General features: G+C 41.8%; 1 protein-coding gene, 1 long non-coding RNA gene and 1 pseudogene across 2 annotated transcripts; 2 read left to right on the forward strand and 1 right to left on the reverse strand.

Moving 5' to 3' along the window:
• LOC115202601 (structural maintenance of chromosomes protein 5-like) overlaps positions 1 to 7095 on the forward strand; it is a 30285-nt pseudogene extending 23190 nt beyond the window's left edge.
• Positions 7096 to 7783: 688 nt separating this feature from the next.
• On the reverse strand, positions 7784 to 9133 carry LOC115204041 (uncharacterized). Its single transcript, XR_003880298.1, has 2 exons — positions 8896 to 9133; positions 7784 to 8490 (listed from the first exon to the last, which is right to left on the reverse strand). It is a non-coding gene; the product is annotated as an uncharacterized LOC115204041 (long non-coding RNA).
• Positions 9134 to 9210: 77 nt separating this feature from the next.
• LOC115204040 (AN1-type zinc finger protein 5) lies at positions 9211 to 19869 on the forward strand. Its single transcript, XM_029769281.1, has 6 exons — positions 9211 to 9386; positions 16919 to 17094; positions 17231 to 17342; positions 17523 to 17623; positions 17774 to 17902; positions 18038 to 19869. Exons 2-6 carry the CDS (start codon positions 16938 to 16940, stop codon positions 18184 to 18186), a joined length of 648 nt encoding a protein of 215 aa, XP_029625141.1. The 5' UTR covers positions 9211 to 9386; positions 16919 to 16937; the 3' UTR covers positions 18187 to 19869.
• Positions 19870 to 23626: the final 3757 nt, after the last annotated feature.

Below are 23626 nucleotides of genomic sequence, written 5' to 3' on the forward strand. Positions count from 1 at the left end.
GACGTGGAATTGTATGATTTTTTTGTTTGTTATCGTTTAACGGAAAACCGATTTTATAAAATAAATTTTAAAAATTGGTTAGTTTGTCACATCCCTAGTATTTCACCTCAATAATCCTTCGACCATATATGTTTGTCAGGTGATTGAGGAGCCTTATCTTAAGGTGCTCTACAAGGCTGAGGAGAAGCACTCCCTGAAGAAGTCCTTCTACTCAGGCAAGACCAGCACCAGTAAACTGCTGTGCGGCCCTCCCAGTACCTCACCATGGCCGTGGACGCCAAGGACAAACGCCATCTGGAGGAGCAGATCAGTGTGAGGCCAGGAACAATATGAATTTGAAATAACACATGCTATAAACTGTCCATTAGCAGTCAGTATACTTTTGTCATTTCACATAGGAAAGGAACTTTCTTAAGATTGACTCGACACCTGCCATAGTAATACATTTATATCATAGACACACAATGATGCTAGTTGGCATAGATAACTTAGTAATGTAGTAAAAACCAGATGCTTAGCATAGCATTACACCTTGAAAGTAAAGTGTAACCTTTGACCTTTGGCCATGCCCAGGCAGCTGAGAAGAGCATGCAGGCCATCGACGCACAGATGATAGCCATGCAGGAATGTGCTGCCAAACAGGATCGCCGCGACAACGAGCTGCGGGCCCAGAAGAAGGCGCTCTCGGAGCTGAAGGGCAAAAAGAGACAGCTGGAACACAAGATCAGCACCAAGCAGGACAGGTGGGTGGCACACACACACACACACACACACACACACACACACACACAGAGTGTAAACTTTTAGACAATAAGCTTCGTATTTGTTCATTCTCTCTCACATACCATTTCATCTTCTGTGTGTAGTCTTTGGCAGATGGAGCAGGGGGGCATTGACTTTCAAAAGGCTGAGGAAGAGACTAAGGCCCAGATCTCTGCAGTCAACTCCCAGAAGGTGGCCATTGTGGCTGAGTTCATGGCCCACATGAAGGTACTGTCACGGGTTAATACTGAAGGCTCTATATACACAGATTCTATGTTACATGAGATGTGTATACTAAAACCCTTTCTTTTTATTCAACTCTCTCCTTTTCCCTTCTCCAGCTAAGGGCTAGGTTGAGTATGGAGAAGGTTTACATGGCTCTAGAGACCTTGGGCATGACAGCAGAGAAGACCAAGCTGGAGACTGACTGCAGGGAGGGCTTGGCTGAGCTCAGGGTCCTAGAGGTCATACGTGCACACACAAAAACTATTACACAACACAATATTTAATGTATCATTTGCTGAGTGCTAACCGTGTGTGTGTTTCCTCTTCTCCCCCTCGCAGCAAGCGTGTGCCATGCTGGAGCAGCGTAAGGCCCGTCTATTGGAGAAATGTAAGGGCATGCTGAGAGAGGGCCAGGGAGATCTGTAACATGGAGCCTGGGGAGAGTGTTGTACCCCCAGACCTACACACGGTCAGTACAGTAACCTCGGCACAACTCAAAACGGAGTCATCCATTCATTCTACCATGTTTAATTCATTCATTTGTGTATTTTTTCATTTGTGTTGTGTAGGCCTTCAGTCAGTTGCCCAACACTCTGGATGAGATAGATGCGCTCTGGAGCAGGTTTTCATCAAGGATCTCTCTGTACTTTGCTCCGTTCATCTTTGCCTCGATCCTGACTAGTCTCCTAGTCCCTGCTGCTGAAAAACATCCCCACAGCATGATGCTTCCACCACCACAGCATGATGCTTCCACCACCACAGCATGATGCTGCCACCACCACAGCATGATGCTGCCACCACCACAGCATGATGCTGCCACCACTATGCTTTACCATAGGGATGGTATTGGAGCGGTGTCTGGTTTCCTCCAGATGTGACGCTTGGCATTCAGGCCAAAGAGTTCAATCTTGGTTTCATCAGACAAGAGAAACTTGTTTCTCAGGGTCTGAGAGTCTTTGGAAAACTTCAAGCGGGCTGTCATGTGCCTTGTTTACTGAGTAGTGGCTTCCGTTTGGCCACTCTACCACAAAGGCCTGATTGATTAGTGCTGCGAATGTTCTTCCATCTCCACAGAGGAACTCTGGAGCTCTGTCAGTGACCATCGGATTCTTGGTCAGTCCAGTTGTTCAGTTTGGCCCGGCGGCCAGCTCTAGGAAGAGCCTTTGTGGTTCCAAACTTCTTCTTCCATTTAAGAATGATGGAGGCCACTGTGTTCTTGGGGCCCTTGAATGCTGCAGAAATGTTTTGGTACCCTTTCCCAGATCTGTGCTTTGACAAAATCTTGTCTCGGAGCTCTATGGACAATTCCTTCGACCTCATGGCTTCGTTTTTGCTCTGACATGCACTGTCAACTGTGGGACCTTATATAGGCAGGTGTGTGCCTTTCCAAATCATGTCCAATTGAATTTACCACAGGTGGACTCCAATCAAGTTTTAGAAATTCTGAAGTATGATCTATGGAAACAGGATGCACCTGAACTCAATTTCGAGTCTCATAGCAAAGGGTCTGAATACTTACTTAAATAAGGCATTTCTGTTTTTCAAAACCTGTTTTCACGTTATTATGGGGTATTGTATTTAGATTGAGGGGGAAAATTAATTTAATCCATTTGAGAATAAGGTTGTAACGTAGCAAAATGGTGAAAAAGTGAAGGTCTGAATACTTTCCGACTGCACTGTATGTTAATATGAAAAATATTAGAAATGTATTGGTCTTGCAAATTCATTTCCAGGCACACTACAGAGATTTATTTCCCTACGTGTTTCGCGCTCTGGTTGTCAGGAGAGCTCGCTCATTCCACCCACACTGCCACTCAGCCAGGGAGGTACAGAACTGACTGATTAGGTGGCGACAAACATCACATCGATAGCTAAAATGCCGGGCAATGTAGATTCAATTCAACCTGGCAGGATATTGATGTTTATGAATTGGTTTTGCCAGACCCAACCAGGGATGTCGTGGAGAGTAAACACCTTTTACACACCTTTTTATATTTGTGAAATATGGTTTACTCACTTATTGCATTTCCAACGTTGATCAACGCTCAGAAGGCTTCTAGATCTGAGTTCTAATCACGCCTACCTCTGCGAACGAGTGGGATTATGAATGATTCATGTATGCTCGTTATGTTCGCCTGCTTCCTCAGATTAACCTTGTTAGCAGCGCATTTATTCACCACTCTGTCCAACGGGAAACTCCGCTCAGGACATAGGCCCAAGAGGTGAAACAAACTACTTCAGCCCAGACCTAGAGTGGCAAGTGGCAAGTAGCAGAGATACCGCTGACAGTGGGATTTATTTTTTACATTCCTCGACTCCTACCGTGTCAATACATCCCCCAAATAAAAGCCCCCTGACTCTTGGAGAATGAGTGTACAACTGGAAAAGAGTCGCTGCTATTTCAGTCAGATGTCTAGCTAGCTAGGTACTCAAGGGCTCTGGCTGTTAGCCAGGTAGCTAGCTATAACTAGCTGGCTACAAGGATAAAGTTAACGTTGAATGGAGCCTGACTTTAGCAGGAACAATTGACTGAAATTAAGATAGCTATAATCAAAAGATGGGCTACTATAAGTTCTCGTAACAAAATACCTTTTCTTTACAGACAGTGGTGAGTCAGGCTGCAAAGGAGATACAGAGGAAGCATTGAAGCAAACAGGGAGAGGGGTTAGTAGTACAGTGGTTCCCAAACTTGTGGTTGGGGACCCATTTTTGGAGTCCCATAACATTTAAATAGGGTCCCATGAGAGAATCTTTTTAATCTTCTCAAACACAATAACTTGTTTCTCTTCAAATGGGTATAGAGACAACTAAGGGCCTTTTATACTGTCAGAATTCACTTTCAAGTCATGTGTTGGGACAACCTGTGGGACATAACATTTAATTAAAATATAAAGTCAATTTAATATTATGTCCTCCGAACCAAAATATAAACGCAACATGCAAAAATGTCTATGATTTTACTGAGTTACAGTTCATATAAGGAAATAAGTCAACATCAGTACTGACTTACCACTCCTGTATGTAGTAAAATACATATTATTGAGTAGAACTTGTAAGGTAGTGATGAATAGTAAGTCGTTTTTTTCATGAGGTTGTGGTGATATATTGCCATCGGTGGCGACTAGAAACAATTGCATAATAGGAACTGAGAAATTGATGGTCCTTGAAAATAAATATTAGTGCTTGAAAAAGTACTTGAAAGTCCTTGAATTTGACTCTGTAGGAACCCTGCTGTTGTACCCTCTATCAGGGGTGTCCAACTACATTCAGACTATTTTTGTTCTTGAGCGGATTGCCGGGAGGCAAAAAATGTGTATAATGCAAATTGATCTTAAGAAGCCCAAACAGATAGTATTTGACGTAAAACATAATAATTTCAAACCTTTATTACATTGGGAAACGATCACATATGCCTCTCTATTTATGCTTGGGAATACTTGAACACATTTCCTAAAATGAAAATCACTGAGCTGTGGTTTTAGTCTTATGTTCAACAACGAAAATTTGTATTTTATTTTTTGTTAAAATAATTATCCTGCGGGCTGCCATTTGGGGAACCTGCTCTATATCTCTGGACTAAGAGGAGGTGCCAGTGTCTTCCTCTTACATGTTTGTGGCAGCCAATGACTGTATATGAATGGACAAAGCCATTGATCACGTGGCACTATTCAGTCGTATGTGACGACTCAATAGCCAAATTAAGTTGGTTAAGATGGCGTCTCTAGAACACATGCGCAGTTTGAGCTACTCCAGGAAGTGACGTTGCAGGCTAGCTCAGTGCTGCCCTCTCTCATTGAGTAACTCAAGTTGAAGGGCAACAGGTGTACTGTAGGCTGCCAGGGGTACGGGGGTACTGCAGGCTGCCATTAGCAACCATGGAGGAGGTGTAATGTGTGGGGGTGCTTTGCTGGTGGGAACTCAAAGACTGTTGGGAAAGCATTCCAGGTGAAGCTGGTTGAGAGAATGCCAAGAGTGTGCAAAGCTGTCATCAAGGCAAAGGGTGGCTATTTGAAGGATCTCAAATCTAAAATATATTTTGATTTGTTTAACGCTTTTTTGGTTACTACATGTTTCCATATGTGTTATTTCAGGTTTGATGTCTTCTATTATGTAGATAATAGTAATAAAAAAAAGAAACCCTTGAATGAGTAGGTGTGTCCAAACATTTGACTGGTACTGTATAGAATCGCAATACATATCGTATCGGCTCCCATGTATCGTACGGTCCCTGGCAATTCTCATCCCTAACACCAACTTGCCGCTAAGAGTGCTAAATCACCTAAATATCCGAACTGTATTCACACAGGCTTTTTCTTCCTATTCCAACCAGGGTATGGACCCAGTCAATGAGAGGAGAGTCTTTGACATTGTGATATGGACAGCCTGCAAGGAGACTACCTCCCAGTACTTTTTCATCACACCTAAGGTAAGTGTCACACTGCTTAGGTGGTGACTTACTGTTTAGTGAGTGGGTGTGTTGCGACAAGTATGGCTAAAGAAGCGGACTGTAGACTAGACAAAAGTTGAGGGAAGTCTAGGGTGGATTTTTTTTTTTGCATTATTTTTTCTTCTTCAAATACTCAAATAAAATAAAAAGAGCTACTTTTAGACAAGGCCCTCATTGGAAAAAATGTGTCATAACCATTTATCATAACCAAATTGCCCAAAGAAAGATATATCTCTATCCAGTCAATAAAAAAAGGGCATTTTTTAAGATTCATTTTTTGAAGCTGTAATAACAACTATGTTATATGTTAGAAAACAATCTTCAAAAAAGCAGTAACCTCAGCAGTGGCACTTGCTTGTAAAATCCTATGGCTGTGCAATGGCATAGCCTTGTTTTGTTTATTTAGCAGACAAGACACTATTATTTCCCAAGCCCTTATCACAGTCAAGACACCTATTTTATAGTAAAACAAAAACACATGTAATATATAACAGGATAAAAATGGAACAGAATATTTTTGTGCTGCGCATCTCGCGTCTGGAACTTAATCTCAACGAGGGATTTAGTTTATTCTGCCTGTACTTTGGGATTTTCAAAATGTAACAATTCCACATTAAACACTGCATGGGGATGAATTACGACCACGGCATCTGTTTGGTGAGTAGGCCTAGGCTTAATGATTCTGATAAATACGCTGTTTGTCTTTATTAAACAAATGTTTTTGCATATTTTCAGTGTTATGTTTAGGGAGGTTATAGCCTAGGCTAACCAATGCAAACTGCTAAAGTCAAAGCAAATGAATGTTGTCTTCAATACAAAATGTAGCTCTCTGGTTAAAGATAGTTTTGACACCTGTTTGATTACTCATGCCCATCCTTAGAGGGAGGTGCCTCTGTGACAGCCGAATGTCAGACACAGCAGTGGTTTTCTGATAGCAAGGCTCCGATCAATATGGCAATGTCAACAAACAGTAGCAGCTACTGTTTCTAAAAGTTTTTATTAAAATGTTGGAAAACTCTCTGTACCCCCGTATCTCACACTCACAAACTGATAACATAACGTGTGTACGATTCAATGGTTAGAGAGAAGTCTCATGTCCCTTTTCATTTGCATCCCCGACTGGTCACCGACTAGACCAAATGGATCTATGGATGTGGTCGACCGCACCCAGTGTGTCTGTGTGTGTTTCTCTCTTTCCAGCTCCTGCAGAACCTCCAGTATGCAGATGAGATGACCGTCCTGTGTGTCCATAACGGACCTCACATGCTGCCCCCCCCCCTCAAGTGGGACGAGAAGGCATTCACCAGACGCTGTGTCCGCCGCAAGGTCAAGTAGTGAAATCACCAGTTAACGCATTTCTGAGCTCTCTGCCACCTGGTGCCCTAATTTTGGGTTTGACAGAAAAAAAGTATGCACAATCAGTTTATTTTGACATGACCTTACACATTTGCGCAACTTATTTGTTTGTTTTTATATACTCTCGTCAAATTAATAGATATTTTGTATATACTGTTCGAAACACTGTTCGAAATGTTTTCTTTCAGATTTATAGGACTAAGAAAAGTTAATTGTCAATTGTTTAGATGCAAGTGGGGAAGGGGATACCTAGTCAGTTGCACAACTATGCATTAAACCGAAATGTGTATAACACATTTAACACGACCCCCCCCCCCCCCCCCCCCCCCCCTTATTGTCCCAAAGCTGTAACTGCTAAGCTATCTGCCGCACAAGCGCTGTTAAATGTTGGGCCAAACAAATGAATAATGGATTATTTTTACATTTCAGTGACATCTAGCATTCAGCATGGCGAAATACACATTTTCTGGATTATTTTTAATACATGTTAGTATGTTAGCTAATGGTTTTTGCTGAGTGCTTAAGACATCAGACACTGAAATCACCAAGCTTTTCTCTCACCCCCTCCCATTGTATCAATGGTCTCTTAATCAACTTGGATACCTTTTGTCTATAAACCAGAGTGAAAATGTCATCATTTTGTTGCGCTCATCACCTCTGATCACATTATAGTGCAAAAGAGCCGGAAAAGCCTTGATTAAGTTATGTATGTGGGTGGGCGAGGAAGTCATGTGAGAGTGTTAGTTCACTAAAGGTTTTTTGTTGGGGGGGGGGGATCCATTCTCGATAAGTTACAGGGCTTTGATGGCACAAGCAGGGACCCCAGCCAGCAGCGAGTTGCAGTAGTCCAGACGGGAGATGACAAGTGCCTGGATTAGGACCTGTGCTGTTTCCTGTGTGAGGTAGGGTCATACTCTATGGATGTTGTAGAGCATGACCCTGCAGAAGCCACCGCTTTGATGTTTGCAGAGAATGACAAGGTGTTGTCCAAGGTCACTTGCATTTTTTTTTATTGCTAATTAGCTGGCCGCTCAACTATCTAAACTTATCATGGTCAAATTGCCTGCGGGGAGGCCCCCATTGATTCTGTTAGTCTGTCTCACTCAGATATATTAAAAACTGTAAACATTTCTCTCCACCCTATGGCAAAATATGTAGAATGGTAGCAAACTTGCTTTAAAACTGTAACATTGTCTCCACCCCATGGCAAAATGTGTAGAATGGCAGAAAATTTGCTGTAAAACTGATCAATTTCTCTCCACCCCATGGCAAAATGTGTAGATTGCAAACAATGTTGTATTTATTTATCTGCTGTCAAGAGTGGGGACACATGTTTTGCTTGCAATGTGGGGGGTATGGATCTGGGTACACAGACCAGTGTGCAATTGCAGCCCCTCATGAGGAGTTCAGATTTGTTTGTGGCCCCCTCCCCCATCAAAATTGTCCATCCCTGATGTGAGGATATGACAGAGTCCGAGTGACTTGGTGTATAGACAGAGGGAGCGGGCCTAGAACCGAGCCCTCGGGGACACCAGTAGTGCGAGTATTTGATGCAGACACAGATCTTCTCCACATCGCCAGGTAGGAGCGGCCTGCCAGGCAGGATGCAATCCAAGAGTTAGCAGAGCCTGAGACACCCAGTCCTAAAAGGGTGGAGAGGAGGATCTGATGGTTCACGGTGTTGAAGGCAGCGGATAGATCTAGCAGGATGAGAACAAAGGAGCGAGTCAGTTTTTGCCATGTGGAGAGCCTCTGTGACACTCATTTACCAGTCAAAATGTGTAGATGTGCAGGAAATTTGCTTAACTTATCTCAACCTGTGCCAGAATGGGTAGAATTACAGGAAATTAGCTGTAATACTTCAAAAATGTTCTCTCGCTTAGGTCCCCCAAAAGGCTAGGGCCCTGATAACCCTCATATTTTATATTGTCTTGTTCTGTGCTTTTTCCTTTTCTTGTGGTCTTATATTGTTCAAATGATTGTTCAATGCCATTACTGAAATTAAACTATACCCAATATTTTCTTTACAAGAGTCAGTGCTAACATTAGTATGACATTGTGTAACGTCAACAAGGTATTACTCACGTTCGACATGATTTACTTACCTAATTCATTGTCATTGTTTACTCGGTTGTTTTGCTGTTACACCGTGTCCAAGCCACGATTGATGCAAAAACGATGACGAATGATTACCGATGGTTTTTGGGGGCGTTGACTGCTCAAATTCACTGATTTCCAAAACATCCACTGCCGGTCTTCACAATGGTTACATTGTACCTAACACTTGTCCTGTATGTGTTTAAAATATTCGCGACGACCGAAAAGGGGTGTCCCTACCTTTCTCTCCTCCAACCATAGGGTCGCTATCTTCCATGACGTATATTGCCACGCCTCCTCTTACTAAGGCAACAAACGCACAACCGATGGAAAACAGTAGCTAGGTTAGCCAGCTGGTGGGATTAAACTCTGACGGAGCCCTTAGTAACGCAGAAAGGGGAAACGGAGAGTCTGCCAGGGCTTTTCTAACACCGAACGACCCACGGAGCAAGAACCCTCTTATTCAATTAAGCTACTATAAAACTACACCAATAATAAGGTAAGTGAAATGCCTTTAAAAATCTTTTCCAGCCAATGTTAGCTACTGTAATTTAGCTAACTAACAGTTGTTTACTGTGAGTGTGAAAGGATATCGAAAATGTATTAGCTAGCTAACGTTACAACCAGCTAGTTTTTACTTTTACAAGTTAAGGTAAAATGTCATAACTATACAGGTCAGTCTAAGCAATTTGTATCCAGTTTAATTAATGTATGGTGAAGTATTAAGGGCAAACGGCTGGCTACCTACCGTTGTTAGATAACTTACTGTTTTTGTCCACGAAGTGAAAATGGTTAGTTGGCGTCACGTATATCTAGCTTTTTCTTCGGGGGGGGGTCAGAACAGTTTCACCACGGAAAACAACCGTTAGGGAACATTGGAGTTACTGTAACCATCACAGAACTGGCCAGCTAACTAACGTTAACTAGCTACCTAAAACGGCAACCATTTGAGTTCCATCATCGTGGTCGACGATGGTTGACGAGAGTGTGATGTGCGGATCATCTCGAGGCAACCTCAACCTCGAATATTTTATATGGTTAGCGTAGCTAGCAACCAACGTCTGTCGAAATGGGCATCCGTTTTATTTAACGTACGTTAGATGTATGTTATTAGTTATTGGTGTACCGAAAGTATTTGTTCATCTTAAACTGCCAAAACAGGAAGAGTGGCAGGAACAAAGACATGACAAAGTGCTAACGTTAGCTAGCTAGTAAGCCATAATAATGGTGATTTGCGAAGAACCACATTTCGCTAGCTAACGTTGGATATATTGTTGAATCATATATTATTGATCATTAGGTAGTTAGCTACTGCAATATAATCATGTCATGAATAGTTAGGAAACAACGCCGTAGCTTTATTGCTATATCTAGTACAGTACGTTAGCTACCTAGCTAGATGTCGGAATGGCAATCTTCCCTAGCTAACGTTAGCTAGCATGACTCAGTGGATTTACAGAGCAGTCGAGGCCTCCACTGGCTGCAGTGTCTGAATCGTTGGCCTGAGCTTTCGTTCCAGCTTGCTCGCCAGTCTGTTTGTGTGGATTTATTATATGTTGAGATGCATTATAGTGTTATTGTCTATATAACGTTGTCAGTTGGCTAACGTTATTTCGATATAAAGTAAACTTTGTCCTTGGACCCTAATGTAGGGGGGTGGTGGTCGTGGCAGTAGGCAGGCAGCACATATTCCTTCATGTTGATTTTCATATAATATTATTTATAGCTAAACATCATAGGACTGTTGGCTTATCAGTTACGATTTACAATGGAGTTGAGCGACATTCGAACAAACTACTGATTTTTAGCACACAAAGAATACCACCCAATTATGCCGTGTTCATGACGTCGATGAGCTTCAGGTCTGGAGATGGATGACCGTTCAAAACAATTTTTCCCCAGTTGTTTTGAACGTGGCATAATACAGTATAATGTTGTAACTGCGGGCTATTCTTTTTATGTTAAGTCGAATCTCCAGTCCGCCCACACTAGTCGCCGCGCAACTCCATAGTATTGTGGAGTTGAGTTTAATCGGCTGGTATGTAGCTAAAGATTGACTGAGAAATATATTACAAACTTTAAACGCCCTACATTCGTTCCTGTATAAATAAACAACCAATGCACAATCTTGCTGTGCCAGCCGGCCTTTTGTGATGTAACCAAACCTTAGTGGGGCTTCCAGGGTTGCCTAAAAATAGTCACCCGAGCTGTTGGCTAGCGAGGTTGTTTGAGATCAGCGTGTCAACCCTGCTTGTAACAGGCGAAAGCGAATACCCCTGTCCATGTGAGTCAGTGTGGTGGGAATTTGCCACCAGAGTTCGAGGGCTCTAGATGGATGAAACCTGTTTTGGCATTGCCATTGAGGGCTTCCACACGATTTTAAAGTAGCCAACTGGGTGGGCCTTCCTATGGGCGAAGAGGGATTACATGATTCAACCTGGGTCATCAGGAGTGATCAGTCAAGGAATTATACTTGTGAGCAAACATTCCATAACTATAGGTGGCAGTCAATCGCCAACCTTGGCTTTATACCAGTTCAAACACTCTAGCTGGCAGTATGCACCCTTTCAGTTTGTTTGCCAACTAAGAAGTAGTAGAAAGAAAATTGACTACTTCAGACTGGAGATGGGACGTGTATTCACACCCCTTGACTTTTTCCACATTTTGTGATGACAGCCAGCATTTAAAATGGATGTCAAACACTACCCCATAATGTCAAAGTGGATTTTTTTTTTTTATAGATATGTTTAAAAATGTTCAAATGACAATATTCAACCCCTTTTATTGCCAGCCTAAATAAGTTGTTTGCTTAAGTCACAAGTTGCATGGACTCACTCTGTGCAACAACTGTTTCATATGATTTATAAATGACTACCTCATCTCTGTACCCCACACATACAATTATCTGTAAGGTCCCTCAGTTGACCAGTGAATTTCACAAATTCAACCACAACGACCAAGCGAGGTTTTCCAATGGCTTGCAAAATGTGGAGGTTATTTTTGACCTGAATACAAAGCGAGTACCGCTCATAGTATTTTCAAGCATGGTGGAGGCTGCATCATGTTATGGCTATGCTTGTCATCAGCATGGACAATAACATTTCAGCAGGACAATAACCTAAAACACAAGGCAAATATACACAGGAGTTGCTTACCAAGACAACATTGAACGTTCCTGAGTGGCCTAGTTGGTGGTGACTTAAATCTGCTTGAAAATATATGGCAACACTTAAAAATGGCAGTCTAGCAGGGCATAAAATGAACACCTGCCAAATGAGAGTAGATTTAGGTATTGGAGGCTACGAATGCAGATTTTACCAGCCACATTGGCAGGCGGTCAATTTGCAGGGCTCTAATGCGAGCATTACATGTGCGAATAAAAAGTTGAGTACGTGCGAGTTGCGATTTCTATTAGAAAAATGCTGCAGTGGCTGTTTTCAAAGTACAGTTCGTCAAGTTTGGACACACCTACTCATTCAAGGGTTTTAGAACGCGTTGAATAAGTAGGTGTCAACTTTTGGCTGGTACTGTGTTTTGAAGTGGTTACAGAAATGACAAGCAGGCACTTTAGAGTTTGATCGGTCTGGTGAGGTACAACACAAACTAAAGCTTAGCCCAAGTAATCACAATGACTAATTCATTGAGGAACGTATGTGTTTAATCAGGCTGTGTTTGTGAGAGCTGGACTGAAAAGACAGACATTTATGAGATGTTGAAAGATCTGTCACAGCAAAAGGTGATATCCCTAATTTAAATGTACAGAGAACTTGTGTAACAGCATTGTAAGAGAGCGAGCGTAAATATTTGCTTAAACCAAAGTATTCTAAAGAGCTACCATTAAGATATTTAAAAACCTGTCATGGAATTTGTTAATGCATAGTTTCAATGGGCCTCACCCTGCAACACTCTTTTAATTGGTATAGGTAATACTTTATTTTTGTAATATATTTTAATTGAAGAGTAACACCACTGTTACACTAACTGGTTGAATCAACTTTGTTTCTATGTCATTCTACAAAAAAATATCTATGATGGGGAAAATGATTGGATTTGCAAAAATGTCATCAATGGAAAGGAATTTTATCGTAATTTCACTTAAAGCAAAACTAAACGTTGAACTGACATCTGTTCCCAGTGGGTAACAGCTCAGTTGTTTTTCGATGTTAGTTTGAGTCTGCTGCTTCAACTGATAGCGAAGAGACGCCCTTAGTCACATCCAGGGCTGCCAGTTCAAGCAAAACATTTTTTGCCCAGTGACCAATCAAACCTGCCCAAATGACCTGAAAACTAGGCCTATTTGATTTTTTTACAGCAAGGGAGGAGTTGCCATATCTATACAATGAGCATTTTTTTTCATACCGTTATCGAGGTAATGAAGAAGGAATATCATATTAACTTGTAAAGACATTAGAAGCAAAATTCGGGGTTCCTCAAAATAATTATTGCAAGCTATGGCATGACGTAATAAAGGATTTTGAATGTGACAAGCAAAGAATTTGCCCTTATTAAACTTGCCAGATCATTTTCCATCAATGGATGTCGATTTATTAACTCGCTTGATGTTGTGATTAATCAATAAGGCACAAGGAGGTATGGTATATTGCCAATATACCTCGGTTAAGGACTGTTAAGCGCAACGCAGAGTGCCTGGATACAGCCATTTAGCTGTGTTATGTTGGCCATATACCACAAACCCCCGAGGTGCCTTATTGCTATTATGAACTGGTTACCAATGTAATTAGAACAGTAATAAGTACCGTTTTGATATACTTGTGGTATATGGTCTGATATACCACTGTTTTCAGCCAATCTGCATTCGGGGCTCAAACCAGGTTTATATTTGTAAATAAATCCCCTTTGAGCATGTGCATAACTATAGATAAATCTGTCAGGAGTTTGACATATGAAAGTTGGACAGAGGATCTCAATCTCTGAGCAAGAAACACTTGGATGAACATAAACTAATGTTAGGCTATTTTCTGGCAATTGTTCTTATGCGCTAGATGTTAAGACTAAACTCTTATAAATGGCCCATTTGCGAGATTTACTTGTCATTTCAATAGGCCTGGGCACAGACTAAAATCTGGGTTTATGATTCTAATTAAATGCCATAGTTTGCTTAGATAAAGTCAGGTAGCCTATAGGACCACATCTTATTTCAGTCTACAGTAGCCTAGACAAGATGTAGACTAGATTAAACTAAACGATTTAGCAGCTTACTTAGTTAAAATGAACAGACTAACTCAATATGTTGTCAACAGCCAATGTTCCTATGTTTTCTTTTTTTCTGTAGCCTAATCTGACTACTGTTACCATCAATCTAATGTGTTCATAAGAACATCAGGCTACAATAAACTGAAGTTGTAGACTATTTATTAAATTGGTTTGCCGGCTCCAGGTAGGCTATACAGGTGGCACAAATTGATATTGTAATTTCAACGGTGTATACGTTAATAGGCTACTTGATGGCCAACAGAGGCAAATGTATAATTATCCACATTTAGCCTACATTTAGGACTCCCTCCCACACACACAAAAAAAAAGAACCACGCGAGGGAGTTCCACAACTTCCATTTTAGATTTCCACTCTGGCAACCTCCAAGAATTGAGCATGCATGAATCACTGCGCTTGACAGCAGTCAACATTAGAATGCATTTTAAACCTCCTCTGAGTGGATTTGTCATGCGCCCAAAATCATTTTCCAGTGCTTTGTCTCCATTATTTCTTGATGTGCATCAGTTCTAGAGTTTTAATGTTTTCTGGAAAAGGGGTTGGAAATAGGTGTCTCCATAATGACAATCTAAATAGCCTACCTACAACTGGTAAATAGATGTCACAATGTGTGTGTGCTGCTCACTCTCTTCTCGCTCACGTGATTCAGCCAATAACTGTAGTGGTTTTTCAACCCACACACACACCCCTCAGGCCCTCCCCACCACTCACTCAGCATCTACCTGACAGTCTGGAGCAGGTCACAGTGAAATATATATTTTAAGAGAAATAGCCCAAAAACCTACAACCCATGACCAATAGATTTAACCCACTGTTCCCCAGGCGCCGAAGACGTGGATGTCGGTTTAAGGAAGCCCCCCGCACCTCACCTGTCATTGGCTGGATAATCTTGACTAAGGCGAAATGCTCACTAACAGGGATCTAAACAAACTTGTGCACAACATCTGAGAGAATTTTTTTTTTTTTTTTTTTTTTTGTGCATTCGTAACATTTCTGGGATCTTTTATTTCAGCTCATGAAACATGGGACCAACACTTTACATGCTGCTTTTTAAAAATATTTTTGTTCTGTGTATTTTCCAAGCTATAGCACACGTCTTGCATACATACAGCAGGTTTTCAAAGGTTTGGATTTGGTGTAAAATTCTGTCGCAGTCCTAATAATTATCAGTTGGAGGGCCGTTGAAAGAGATTTTCCCAGTCGTATGTGGTAAACATAGATATTGTGTGTCCCATTATTGCGTCTGAACGCACCAGCAGCACCGTTGAAAACATATCCATTTTGAAGTAGTCAATTTACTTCTACAAGTTGGCAAACAAACTGAAAGGGTGCATACTGTCATCCTAGCGTGTTTTAATCCAGTATGAAGCCAATGATGGCGATTTACTGCCTCCTACACTTATTGAATGTTTGCGCACAAGTATAATTAATTGTCTGATTCCTCCTGATGACCCTGGATGGAATCATGTGGTCCTTCCTTCACCCATAGGAGGTCCCACCAAGTTGACTACATTTAAAACGGTGGAAGCCCGCCATACCAAATGGGTTTTATCCATCTAGATTCCTATTTAACTCTATGGTGATAAATTCCCACGTCCCACTTGGTTAGGAACGCAGCACGGGACGGTGAAGAACACTGTAGTCAGCAGTAACACGTGATGGGGCGATTGCAGTGCATTTCCGGGGAAACCGTCCGACGCATTTCGCAAAAAAAGCATGGCGTATACTGTTGGCTTTTGTTTTTTTTGCATGGGGCCCATTTGGTTCTGACTGATACAACTGCCCCAGCCATAGTAATTTAATTCATTATTTCTGTGGCCCGCCCCCCACTCTTGCTTGAAAGTTAATCTTCCCATGAAAATATTAGTGGGCTATAGCTTGGCTAATGCTAACTGACTGTTAATTTTGTGTCCAGTTGAAAATCGTTAGCTGATTGGTTGGGCCGAGTCTCATAGGTCGCTTTGTTTTGTCTCTGGCTGTGATAGTGAGTGATTCAACCAGAGGGACAAGTTGTTTCTTGCCTATGATTGAAGACTGCACATCCCACCCGCTGTTTAAAGAGTCCTGTCTTGTCTGTTGACCTTGTGTTGACGATAACAATGCAGGCAGCTGCATATTGACTGTGATGAGCCCACCGGCGACGTTATCTCGATGTTTAACTCTTAACTAGGCCTAGACCGCACTGATTCACTCAGTGCAGAAAGAGTGACTTGAAACAGATGGTGATTAAACGTATGAAGCTGTAAAAAAACTGAACTGCGGACAGTGAGGCTATCAAAAGGTGGAGATAAAATCTCTGATTTAGAGAACTTTCAATGTGGCTCAAAATAAACCCACTCTGACCCTGACGTACAGGGCGAGCGAGATCATTCAGGTTCAACTGTTGAAGTGGCAGTGCTTTTAGAATGGCGGTAAGCAGTTCAAGGCCAGAGAGATGCCAGGACAGCCCAGCGAGATTAAAATGCTGGAATATAATATTGCTTCTTCGTTAAGGGTTCATTATCTTCTATCGGTAATCTGTGTACTGAATGTTGTCTGATGCGTGACTGGAAAAATACTGTATACAGCTTTGTCTCACTAACAATTGGTTATGTTTAGACATTTTGTCAAATGATAGGCTAATAACTGTACTAGAATCATTAAAGGGGCTCAGCCAGCCATATGTCATAAAACGACCCCCCCCCCCCAAAAAAAAGAGAACCATTGTCTCTCTGTTTTTGACGGATGAAATTCTGCCTGACTTTTTGTAGGCCACACGTCTCACTCTCTAATGAGCGTGTCTGTTTGATTCTGTCCAGGGCAATTTACCCAGCAGAGATGGCACAGGAGACCAATCAGAGCCAAGCGCCCATGCTTTGTGCTACCGGCTGTGGTTTCTTTGGAAACCCCAGGACCAGTGGCATGTGCTCTGTCTGCTATAAGGACCACCTGACCAGACAGAACAATGGAGGAGTGAGCCCCCTGAGTGCAATGGGTAAGATCTGCCATTCCTCCATAAACTGTTCATCGTTTTTGTTCATTTTTATCTGTTTGAGAAGTAGATGCCTTAAGACTCAGGTTTGCGGTCATGACCTTTTCTCCTAGTAAATCCAATAATTTGTCTCATTTAGGTGGCAGTGTCTCCAGTAGCCCCACAATGGAGGCCTCTGCCATCCAGAGAATTGAGGCCACATTGAATAATGCTGCCGCTGCTGCCGCTGAAGCTGATGCCGAAGCTGCCAGGTGATTGTCTGTTGCTACTTAGAAATGACCATGGAAACAATTCTTTAAGACCAATCCACACCAAATGACTGTCGCTTATCTTGCACCACGTTTGTTATATCATTACATCTGAGTGAGACGGCTACTATGAAGTGGACGATTTGGAGTAAAACTTTGTAGCTTCTCTTTCTCTCGCTGTAGTGGGGCAGGAGCAGCACTTCCTGTTACCCAACAGATGACCGAGATGAGCATTTCCTGTGAGGAGGAAGGAGTATCGCCTAAAGCAGAGCTTGCAGAACCTGGTGGGTGTCTGACTCATATGGGTGTTCAGAGCCTCATGGGGGGGGGGGGGGGGTCACGTGTGAGTGGTTACAGGCCTGTGATGGGAGGTGGTTGTGAATATTCTTTGGGCCAGCTTTGAGGTCTTATTTTGCTTTCCCCTATTTTTCCAGTGGTCACTCAGCCCATCGCCTCCGCTTCCCCTCCCAGTGCGGCTGGAAGTAACGAATCCAAATTACCCGAACCCCCCAAACCGAAGAAGAACAGGTGTTTCATGTGCCGCAAGAAGGTTGGCCTTACAGGTGATGACAAACATTCCATTACTGCTTATTCAGTCAGTTACAGCTGAAGAAGGCTGTGGCTTATCATGTGCTTCTATGAGTTGATATGAGCCAGGTCTATTAGTGTGACTCACTGTACCTTTTTTAATCTGCCAGGTTTTGACTGCCGCTGTGGGAACCTGTTCTGTGGACTCCACCGTTACTCAGACAAGCACAACTGCCCGTACGACTACAAAGCAGAGGCCGCCGCCAAGATCCGCAAGGAGAACCCTGTGGTGGTGGCCGACAAGATCCAGAGAATATAAGACCTTTTCTCACTTTGACCTTGAACATTGAGTGATTGGATTCAAAAAAAGGACTCGTGCTGACCTGCGTTCTAAAGGACTAGTTTTTTAAATTACAGTATGGAGGGGGTCCAGTTTCCTGCAATGCATGAACGATCACATTTTTTCTTTTGTATTCTGTCGGTGTCTGTGCTTATGATTAAAGAAAATGAGAAAGATCAAAAATGTAAAAAAATATATATATATGCATATACTACAGACTAGAAATTTTGCTTTTCCGGTTACGCCTGGACCTGGCTTAATTCTCACTGTTTATGGGGGAGTCTGATTGTTGTCAAGTAGGCGATCTGATGTGTTAACTACTTTTGTGACTGGCTATCTCTGTGTATTGTTGAGATTTCTGAGGATGGGGGGGGACACTAGCCTATGAGACTGTTACAGCCCTGACCGGATCACTCCCGCAGTGGCAGGTCACAGCTGGCATATGTTGGAAATAGCTGTTTTTGCTCAACTTATCTCATAATGTGTCATGGTGTCCTCGTGGAGTCTGTTTTATATGTACTATCAGACATGTTTGTTTCTGTGCTGCATGGGGCCTCGGTTCAGGGGAGGTCCTCAAGCACATTTCCCTATTGTGAGATAAGATGTGAAGTAGTGACGCAAAAAAAGAAGCTTGATTTATTAGTCAACTAAAAAACATCTTGGAGGAGCTTATGAATCTGATTTGATGAAGTTATCATCCAGTAGGCATGGGGAAAGCAGCCAGACCCCTGACACTTGGACGATGGCTGGATGGATGTGTTCTATTCCAACCTTATTGGCTCTCATCAGAGATGCATCTGAATCAAACCGAATATCATTGTGTCATACAAGCCTGCTCCACTGGTTCATTCTTCTGGCAATGTGTGCTGCACTAAAAAAACATTGCTTAGGTTTACTTGTATCCGTTAAAGATTATTTCCTAAAGAAGTATTTAAGTTTGATGCTGTGATGCTCATTTGAAGGGGAAACTTGGCGCTGCCTCTGACTGGGTGGATGGGAAATTGGAGGAAGACTTCCTGCAATGTGATCAAGGTCGGGTCATTTGACCTCACTCATCCAGCCACTCAGGTCATGTGACAGTGTTGATGCCCTTTCTGTGTTCTTTTTTTCCTCCCTTCTCGTGTCCATGTTTTTTATGAGGATATGGGGTGTTTTGCATGGGTTGTTGTATCAATGACAAAAAGCCTAAATGAACCAGATTGCTGAGGTTGGAAGGGTTAGGTCCACTAATCTTTTGATCAATGTTTCACTTCTGTGTTTTGTTAATTTTTAATGTATGTGTGCTGATATGTTTGATTATATTGTGGAGAGCGTGTCACATGCTATGTATTAAACACAAGTGTAGTCCAGTAGACTTGGATGGATGGTGGATGAGTATTGTGTATGTGTGCAAGTAAGTGCTTGTGTTCCTCAGTAGTCAGAACTGGTCCAGTGGACTCACTCTTGATTTAGATTATTTTCGTTTTTTCTGTTTTATTTGGTCCTGCTGTTCACGCTGTAGGGCTGTGAGATTTCACTTTAATATCTATGTTTTAACCTTTTTAACCCTTTTTAGTTATGCAAGTTTGTACAAACCATCATTATATTTATGTACTGCGCATATAATCTTGTTACACATTACTGCAAAATTGTATCATGTAAATAAAATGATGTACAGAGATATAGTATCATGTAACCCGTGGCCATTTTATTTAATGTTGATGCCATCAGCTATTGTAATCTGTTTTCACGTTGAAGCTTTTAACATGTCGCAACAGTGAAAGTGATGCATTTACCCATGTCTCTAAGAATTCAATGGCTTTGCAAGTATCAGTACATAATTGCATTGGCTTGCTGCACTGCCCATGGTATTTTAATATGCAGAGGGGCAAAACTCGATTGAGTGTCATTTTCTCCCTCCTGCTATGGCAACTGTGGAGGTGCTGCTTTTTAAGTCTGTATTTGTATTTATTAAGGATCCCCAATTGCTGCCGCTTGTCAATACCTCTCACAAAGATAAGTAGTGATACTGTCAACCTCCTCTACTTTGAGCCAGAGATATTGACATGTATGTTATTGATGTTAGCTCTCTGTGTATATCAGAGATGTTCACTAGTCTTTGAGGTAGAGTCCAACTCAAGTCCCTTTTGGTAATGGCTTTCTGCCTGCAGTGGGTTAGGTCTTGTAAATGATTTGAAGAGACTCCCTTGTTCATTAGTCCATACTTGTATGAAAGAAAGCACATCAGGCGCTATTTATATCAAAATACATTTCCTTTTAAAATGTGGACAGTTTACATGAATAAAAGTAATTGTTCTGGATATGAAAAAAGCAAACATTTTAAAGTGCATGGTATTTTGTGAAAGACTGTCTGTATTTCACTTCATTCTGTCACACAAACAGAAAATCTGTAGGTGAAGGAAGATAATTGATAAGTATGAATCTAAATTGACTGACAACTGTTCAATAACTGCATTACTAAAGTGTCCTATATATCAAACGTTCACCAGTATTTGGGGAGTTTCTCCCATTCTTCTCTGCAGATCCTCTCAAGCTCTGTCAGGTTGGATAGGGTGCGTCGCTGCACAGCTATTTTCAGGTCTCCAGAGATGTTCGATCGGGTTCAAGTCCGGGCTCTGGCTGGGCCACTCAGGGACATTCAGAGACTTGTCCTAAAGCCACTCCTTTGTTATCTTGGTTGTGTGCTTAGCGTCGTTGTCCTGTTGGAAGGTGAACCTTCACCCCAGTCTGAGGTCCTGAATGCTCTGGAGCAGGTTTTCATCAAGGATCTCTCTGTACTTTGCTCTCTTCATCAGGTTTCCACCAGACGTGATGCTTGGCATTCAGGCCAAAGAGTTCAATCTTGGTTTCATCAGACAAGACAATATTGTTTTTCATGGTCTGAGAGTCTTTAGGTGCCTTTTGGAAAACTCCAAGTGGGCTGGCATGTGCCTTTTACTGAGGAGTGGCTTCCGTCTGGCCACGCTATCATAAAAGCCTGAGTGGTGGAGTGCTGCAGAGATGATTCTCCCATCTCCACAGAGGAACTCTAGGGTTCTTGGTCACCTTCCTGATCAAGGCCCTTCTACCCCGATTGCTCAGTTTGGCTGGGCGGCCAGCTCTAGGAAGAGTCTTGGTGGTTCCAAACTTCCATTTAAGAATGATGGAGGCCAGTGTGTTCTTGGGGACCTTCAGTACTGCATACATTTTTTGGAACCCTTCCCTAGATCTGTGCCTCGACACAATCATGTCTCGGAGCTCTACAGACATTTCCTTGGACATCACGGCTTGGTTTTTCCTCTGACATGCACTGTCAACTTTGGGACCTTATATAGACAGGTGTGTGCCTTTCCAAATCATGTCTAATTGAATTCACCACAGGTGGGCTCCAATCAAGTCGTAGAAACATCTCAAGGATGGAAAATGGAAACAGAATGCATCTGAGCTCAATTTCGAGTCTCATAGGAAAGGGTCTGAATACTTAAGTAAATAAGGTATTTCTGTTTTTTTATATTTTATAAATTTGCAAAAGAAAATGCATTATAGGGGTGTTGTATGTAGATTGCTGAGGATTTTCTTTTCTTTATCCATTGTTGAATAAGGCTGTAACTTAACAAAATGTGGAACAAATCAAGGGGTCTGAGTACTTTCTGAAGGCACTGTATGTTAATGTGACCTATTTTCACACTTTTCTGGTTGCTTGATTGTTTTTAATTGCTTTACTGAGAGGCTTATCGGAGGTAGACATGACAGTGATATTTGTATTTGTATTTGATCTGATAGTCCAGGGTGAACTGTTCACAGTGGGCTTCCTGCTAGGGAAAACCGTCTCAGTGGTAACAGTGTAACTCAGGTTCATAGGCGCATGATTACTGCTGACAATAATTGTCGGCTTGACAGAGTCATTCAGAGGAACATACATTAAGTTACTTATATTTTGACTGACAACACCACTGTGTGTCTCTGCTAATGGGTAAATATAGAGACTGGCAACCTGATTTGCAGCTGCGTGGCCTTCTCTCACATGAAATACTCACCCTCAGCTTCCACCAGTACAGTATGTTTAGATGCACACTGTTGGGCAGGCAGGCATAATCAGCCTAAAACAAGCTGCACGTGTTCAGCTACAGAACAACCCAGGGGTCACAGACACAGCAGGCACCATGTGGATTACTATAAAAGGCCCCCAAACACCATGCGGGAGAGAGAAATCTCTGGGCAATGAGTTGGACCTCTTGTGATTGCCAGTTCTCTGACAGACAGTGGTGGAAAAAATACCCAATTTTCATACTTAAGTAAAACTAAAGATACCTTAACGGAAAATGTCACCCAGTAAAATACTACTTGAGAAAAGTCTAAAAGTATTTGCTTTAAAAATAATTAAATATCAAAAGTAAATTTAATTGCTAAAATTCCTTACATGAAGCAAACCAGACGGCATAATTTGTATTTTTTTAAATTTACGGATAGCCAGGGGCACGCTCTAACACTAAGATATAATTTACAAACAAAGCTTGTGCTTAGTGAGTTTGCCAGATCAGAGGCAGTAGGGATGACCAGGGATGTTCTCTTGATAAGTGTGTGAATTAGACAATTTTCCTGTCCTGCTATGCATTCAAAATGTAACGAGTACTTTTGGGTGTCAGGGAAAATGTATGAAGTAAAAATTACCTTTTCTTTCGGAATGTAGTGAAGTAAAAGTTGTCAAAAATATAAATAGTCAAATAAAGTACAGATACCCCAAAAAACAACTTCAGTAGTACTTTCAAGTATGTTTACTTAAGTATTTTACACCAATGCTGACAGAGTATAAACAAATGTACCTACATTACAAGTTACATGATAGGTTTATTTGTCCATTGGCTAGTCTACCTGCTAGTCTGCGTAGTTCATAAGTAAATTGTATGGGTTGATCAGTAATATCAATCAATTGTACACTATTACAATATATCATTAAGTGGTGAGAAACACTGTTTGTCCTTGTCAAGTGACACAGTTGTGTTAAGGCTAGGGTACAGGGAGGCATGAGATACAGGGAGGTACTTTTTATTTTACACAAATTCAATTTCCTCACACTTTATTTTCTAAGATTGCTAAACCATCGGATTCTCAAACAAAACACCTCTTTGTACACAAACCTAATCGTTATTAACCCAGAAGTAAAATCTCGTGTCATTTGGTCAACTGGGTGCCCACGGGAGATTATCACAAACCCAATGATAATATCCTTCTTGTCCAGTAGGTGGCAGGCTGGAGACTGCTCTGACTGATCATTTGTTTTCGTCGCCACCTTATCAGATCTATGTTCCTTGCTGATTTGTGCACAAGTCAAGGTGACATGTAGCTGTATTCCCCTGCAAAACGGGCATACAAACCGTGTATTTGTTTGTCTTTTCAAGATCTTGTGATATCCATTGACTGAGTGGCTTTACATGATTGT

Source organism: Salmo trutta, chromosome 12 (assembly GCF_901001165.1).
Source record: "Salmo trutta chromosome 12, fSalTru1.1, whole genome shotgun sequence".
Taxonomy (NCBI): domain Eukaryota; kingdom Metazoa; phylum Chordata; class Actinopteri; order Salmoniformes; family Salmonidae; genus Salmo; species Salmo trutta.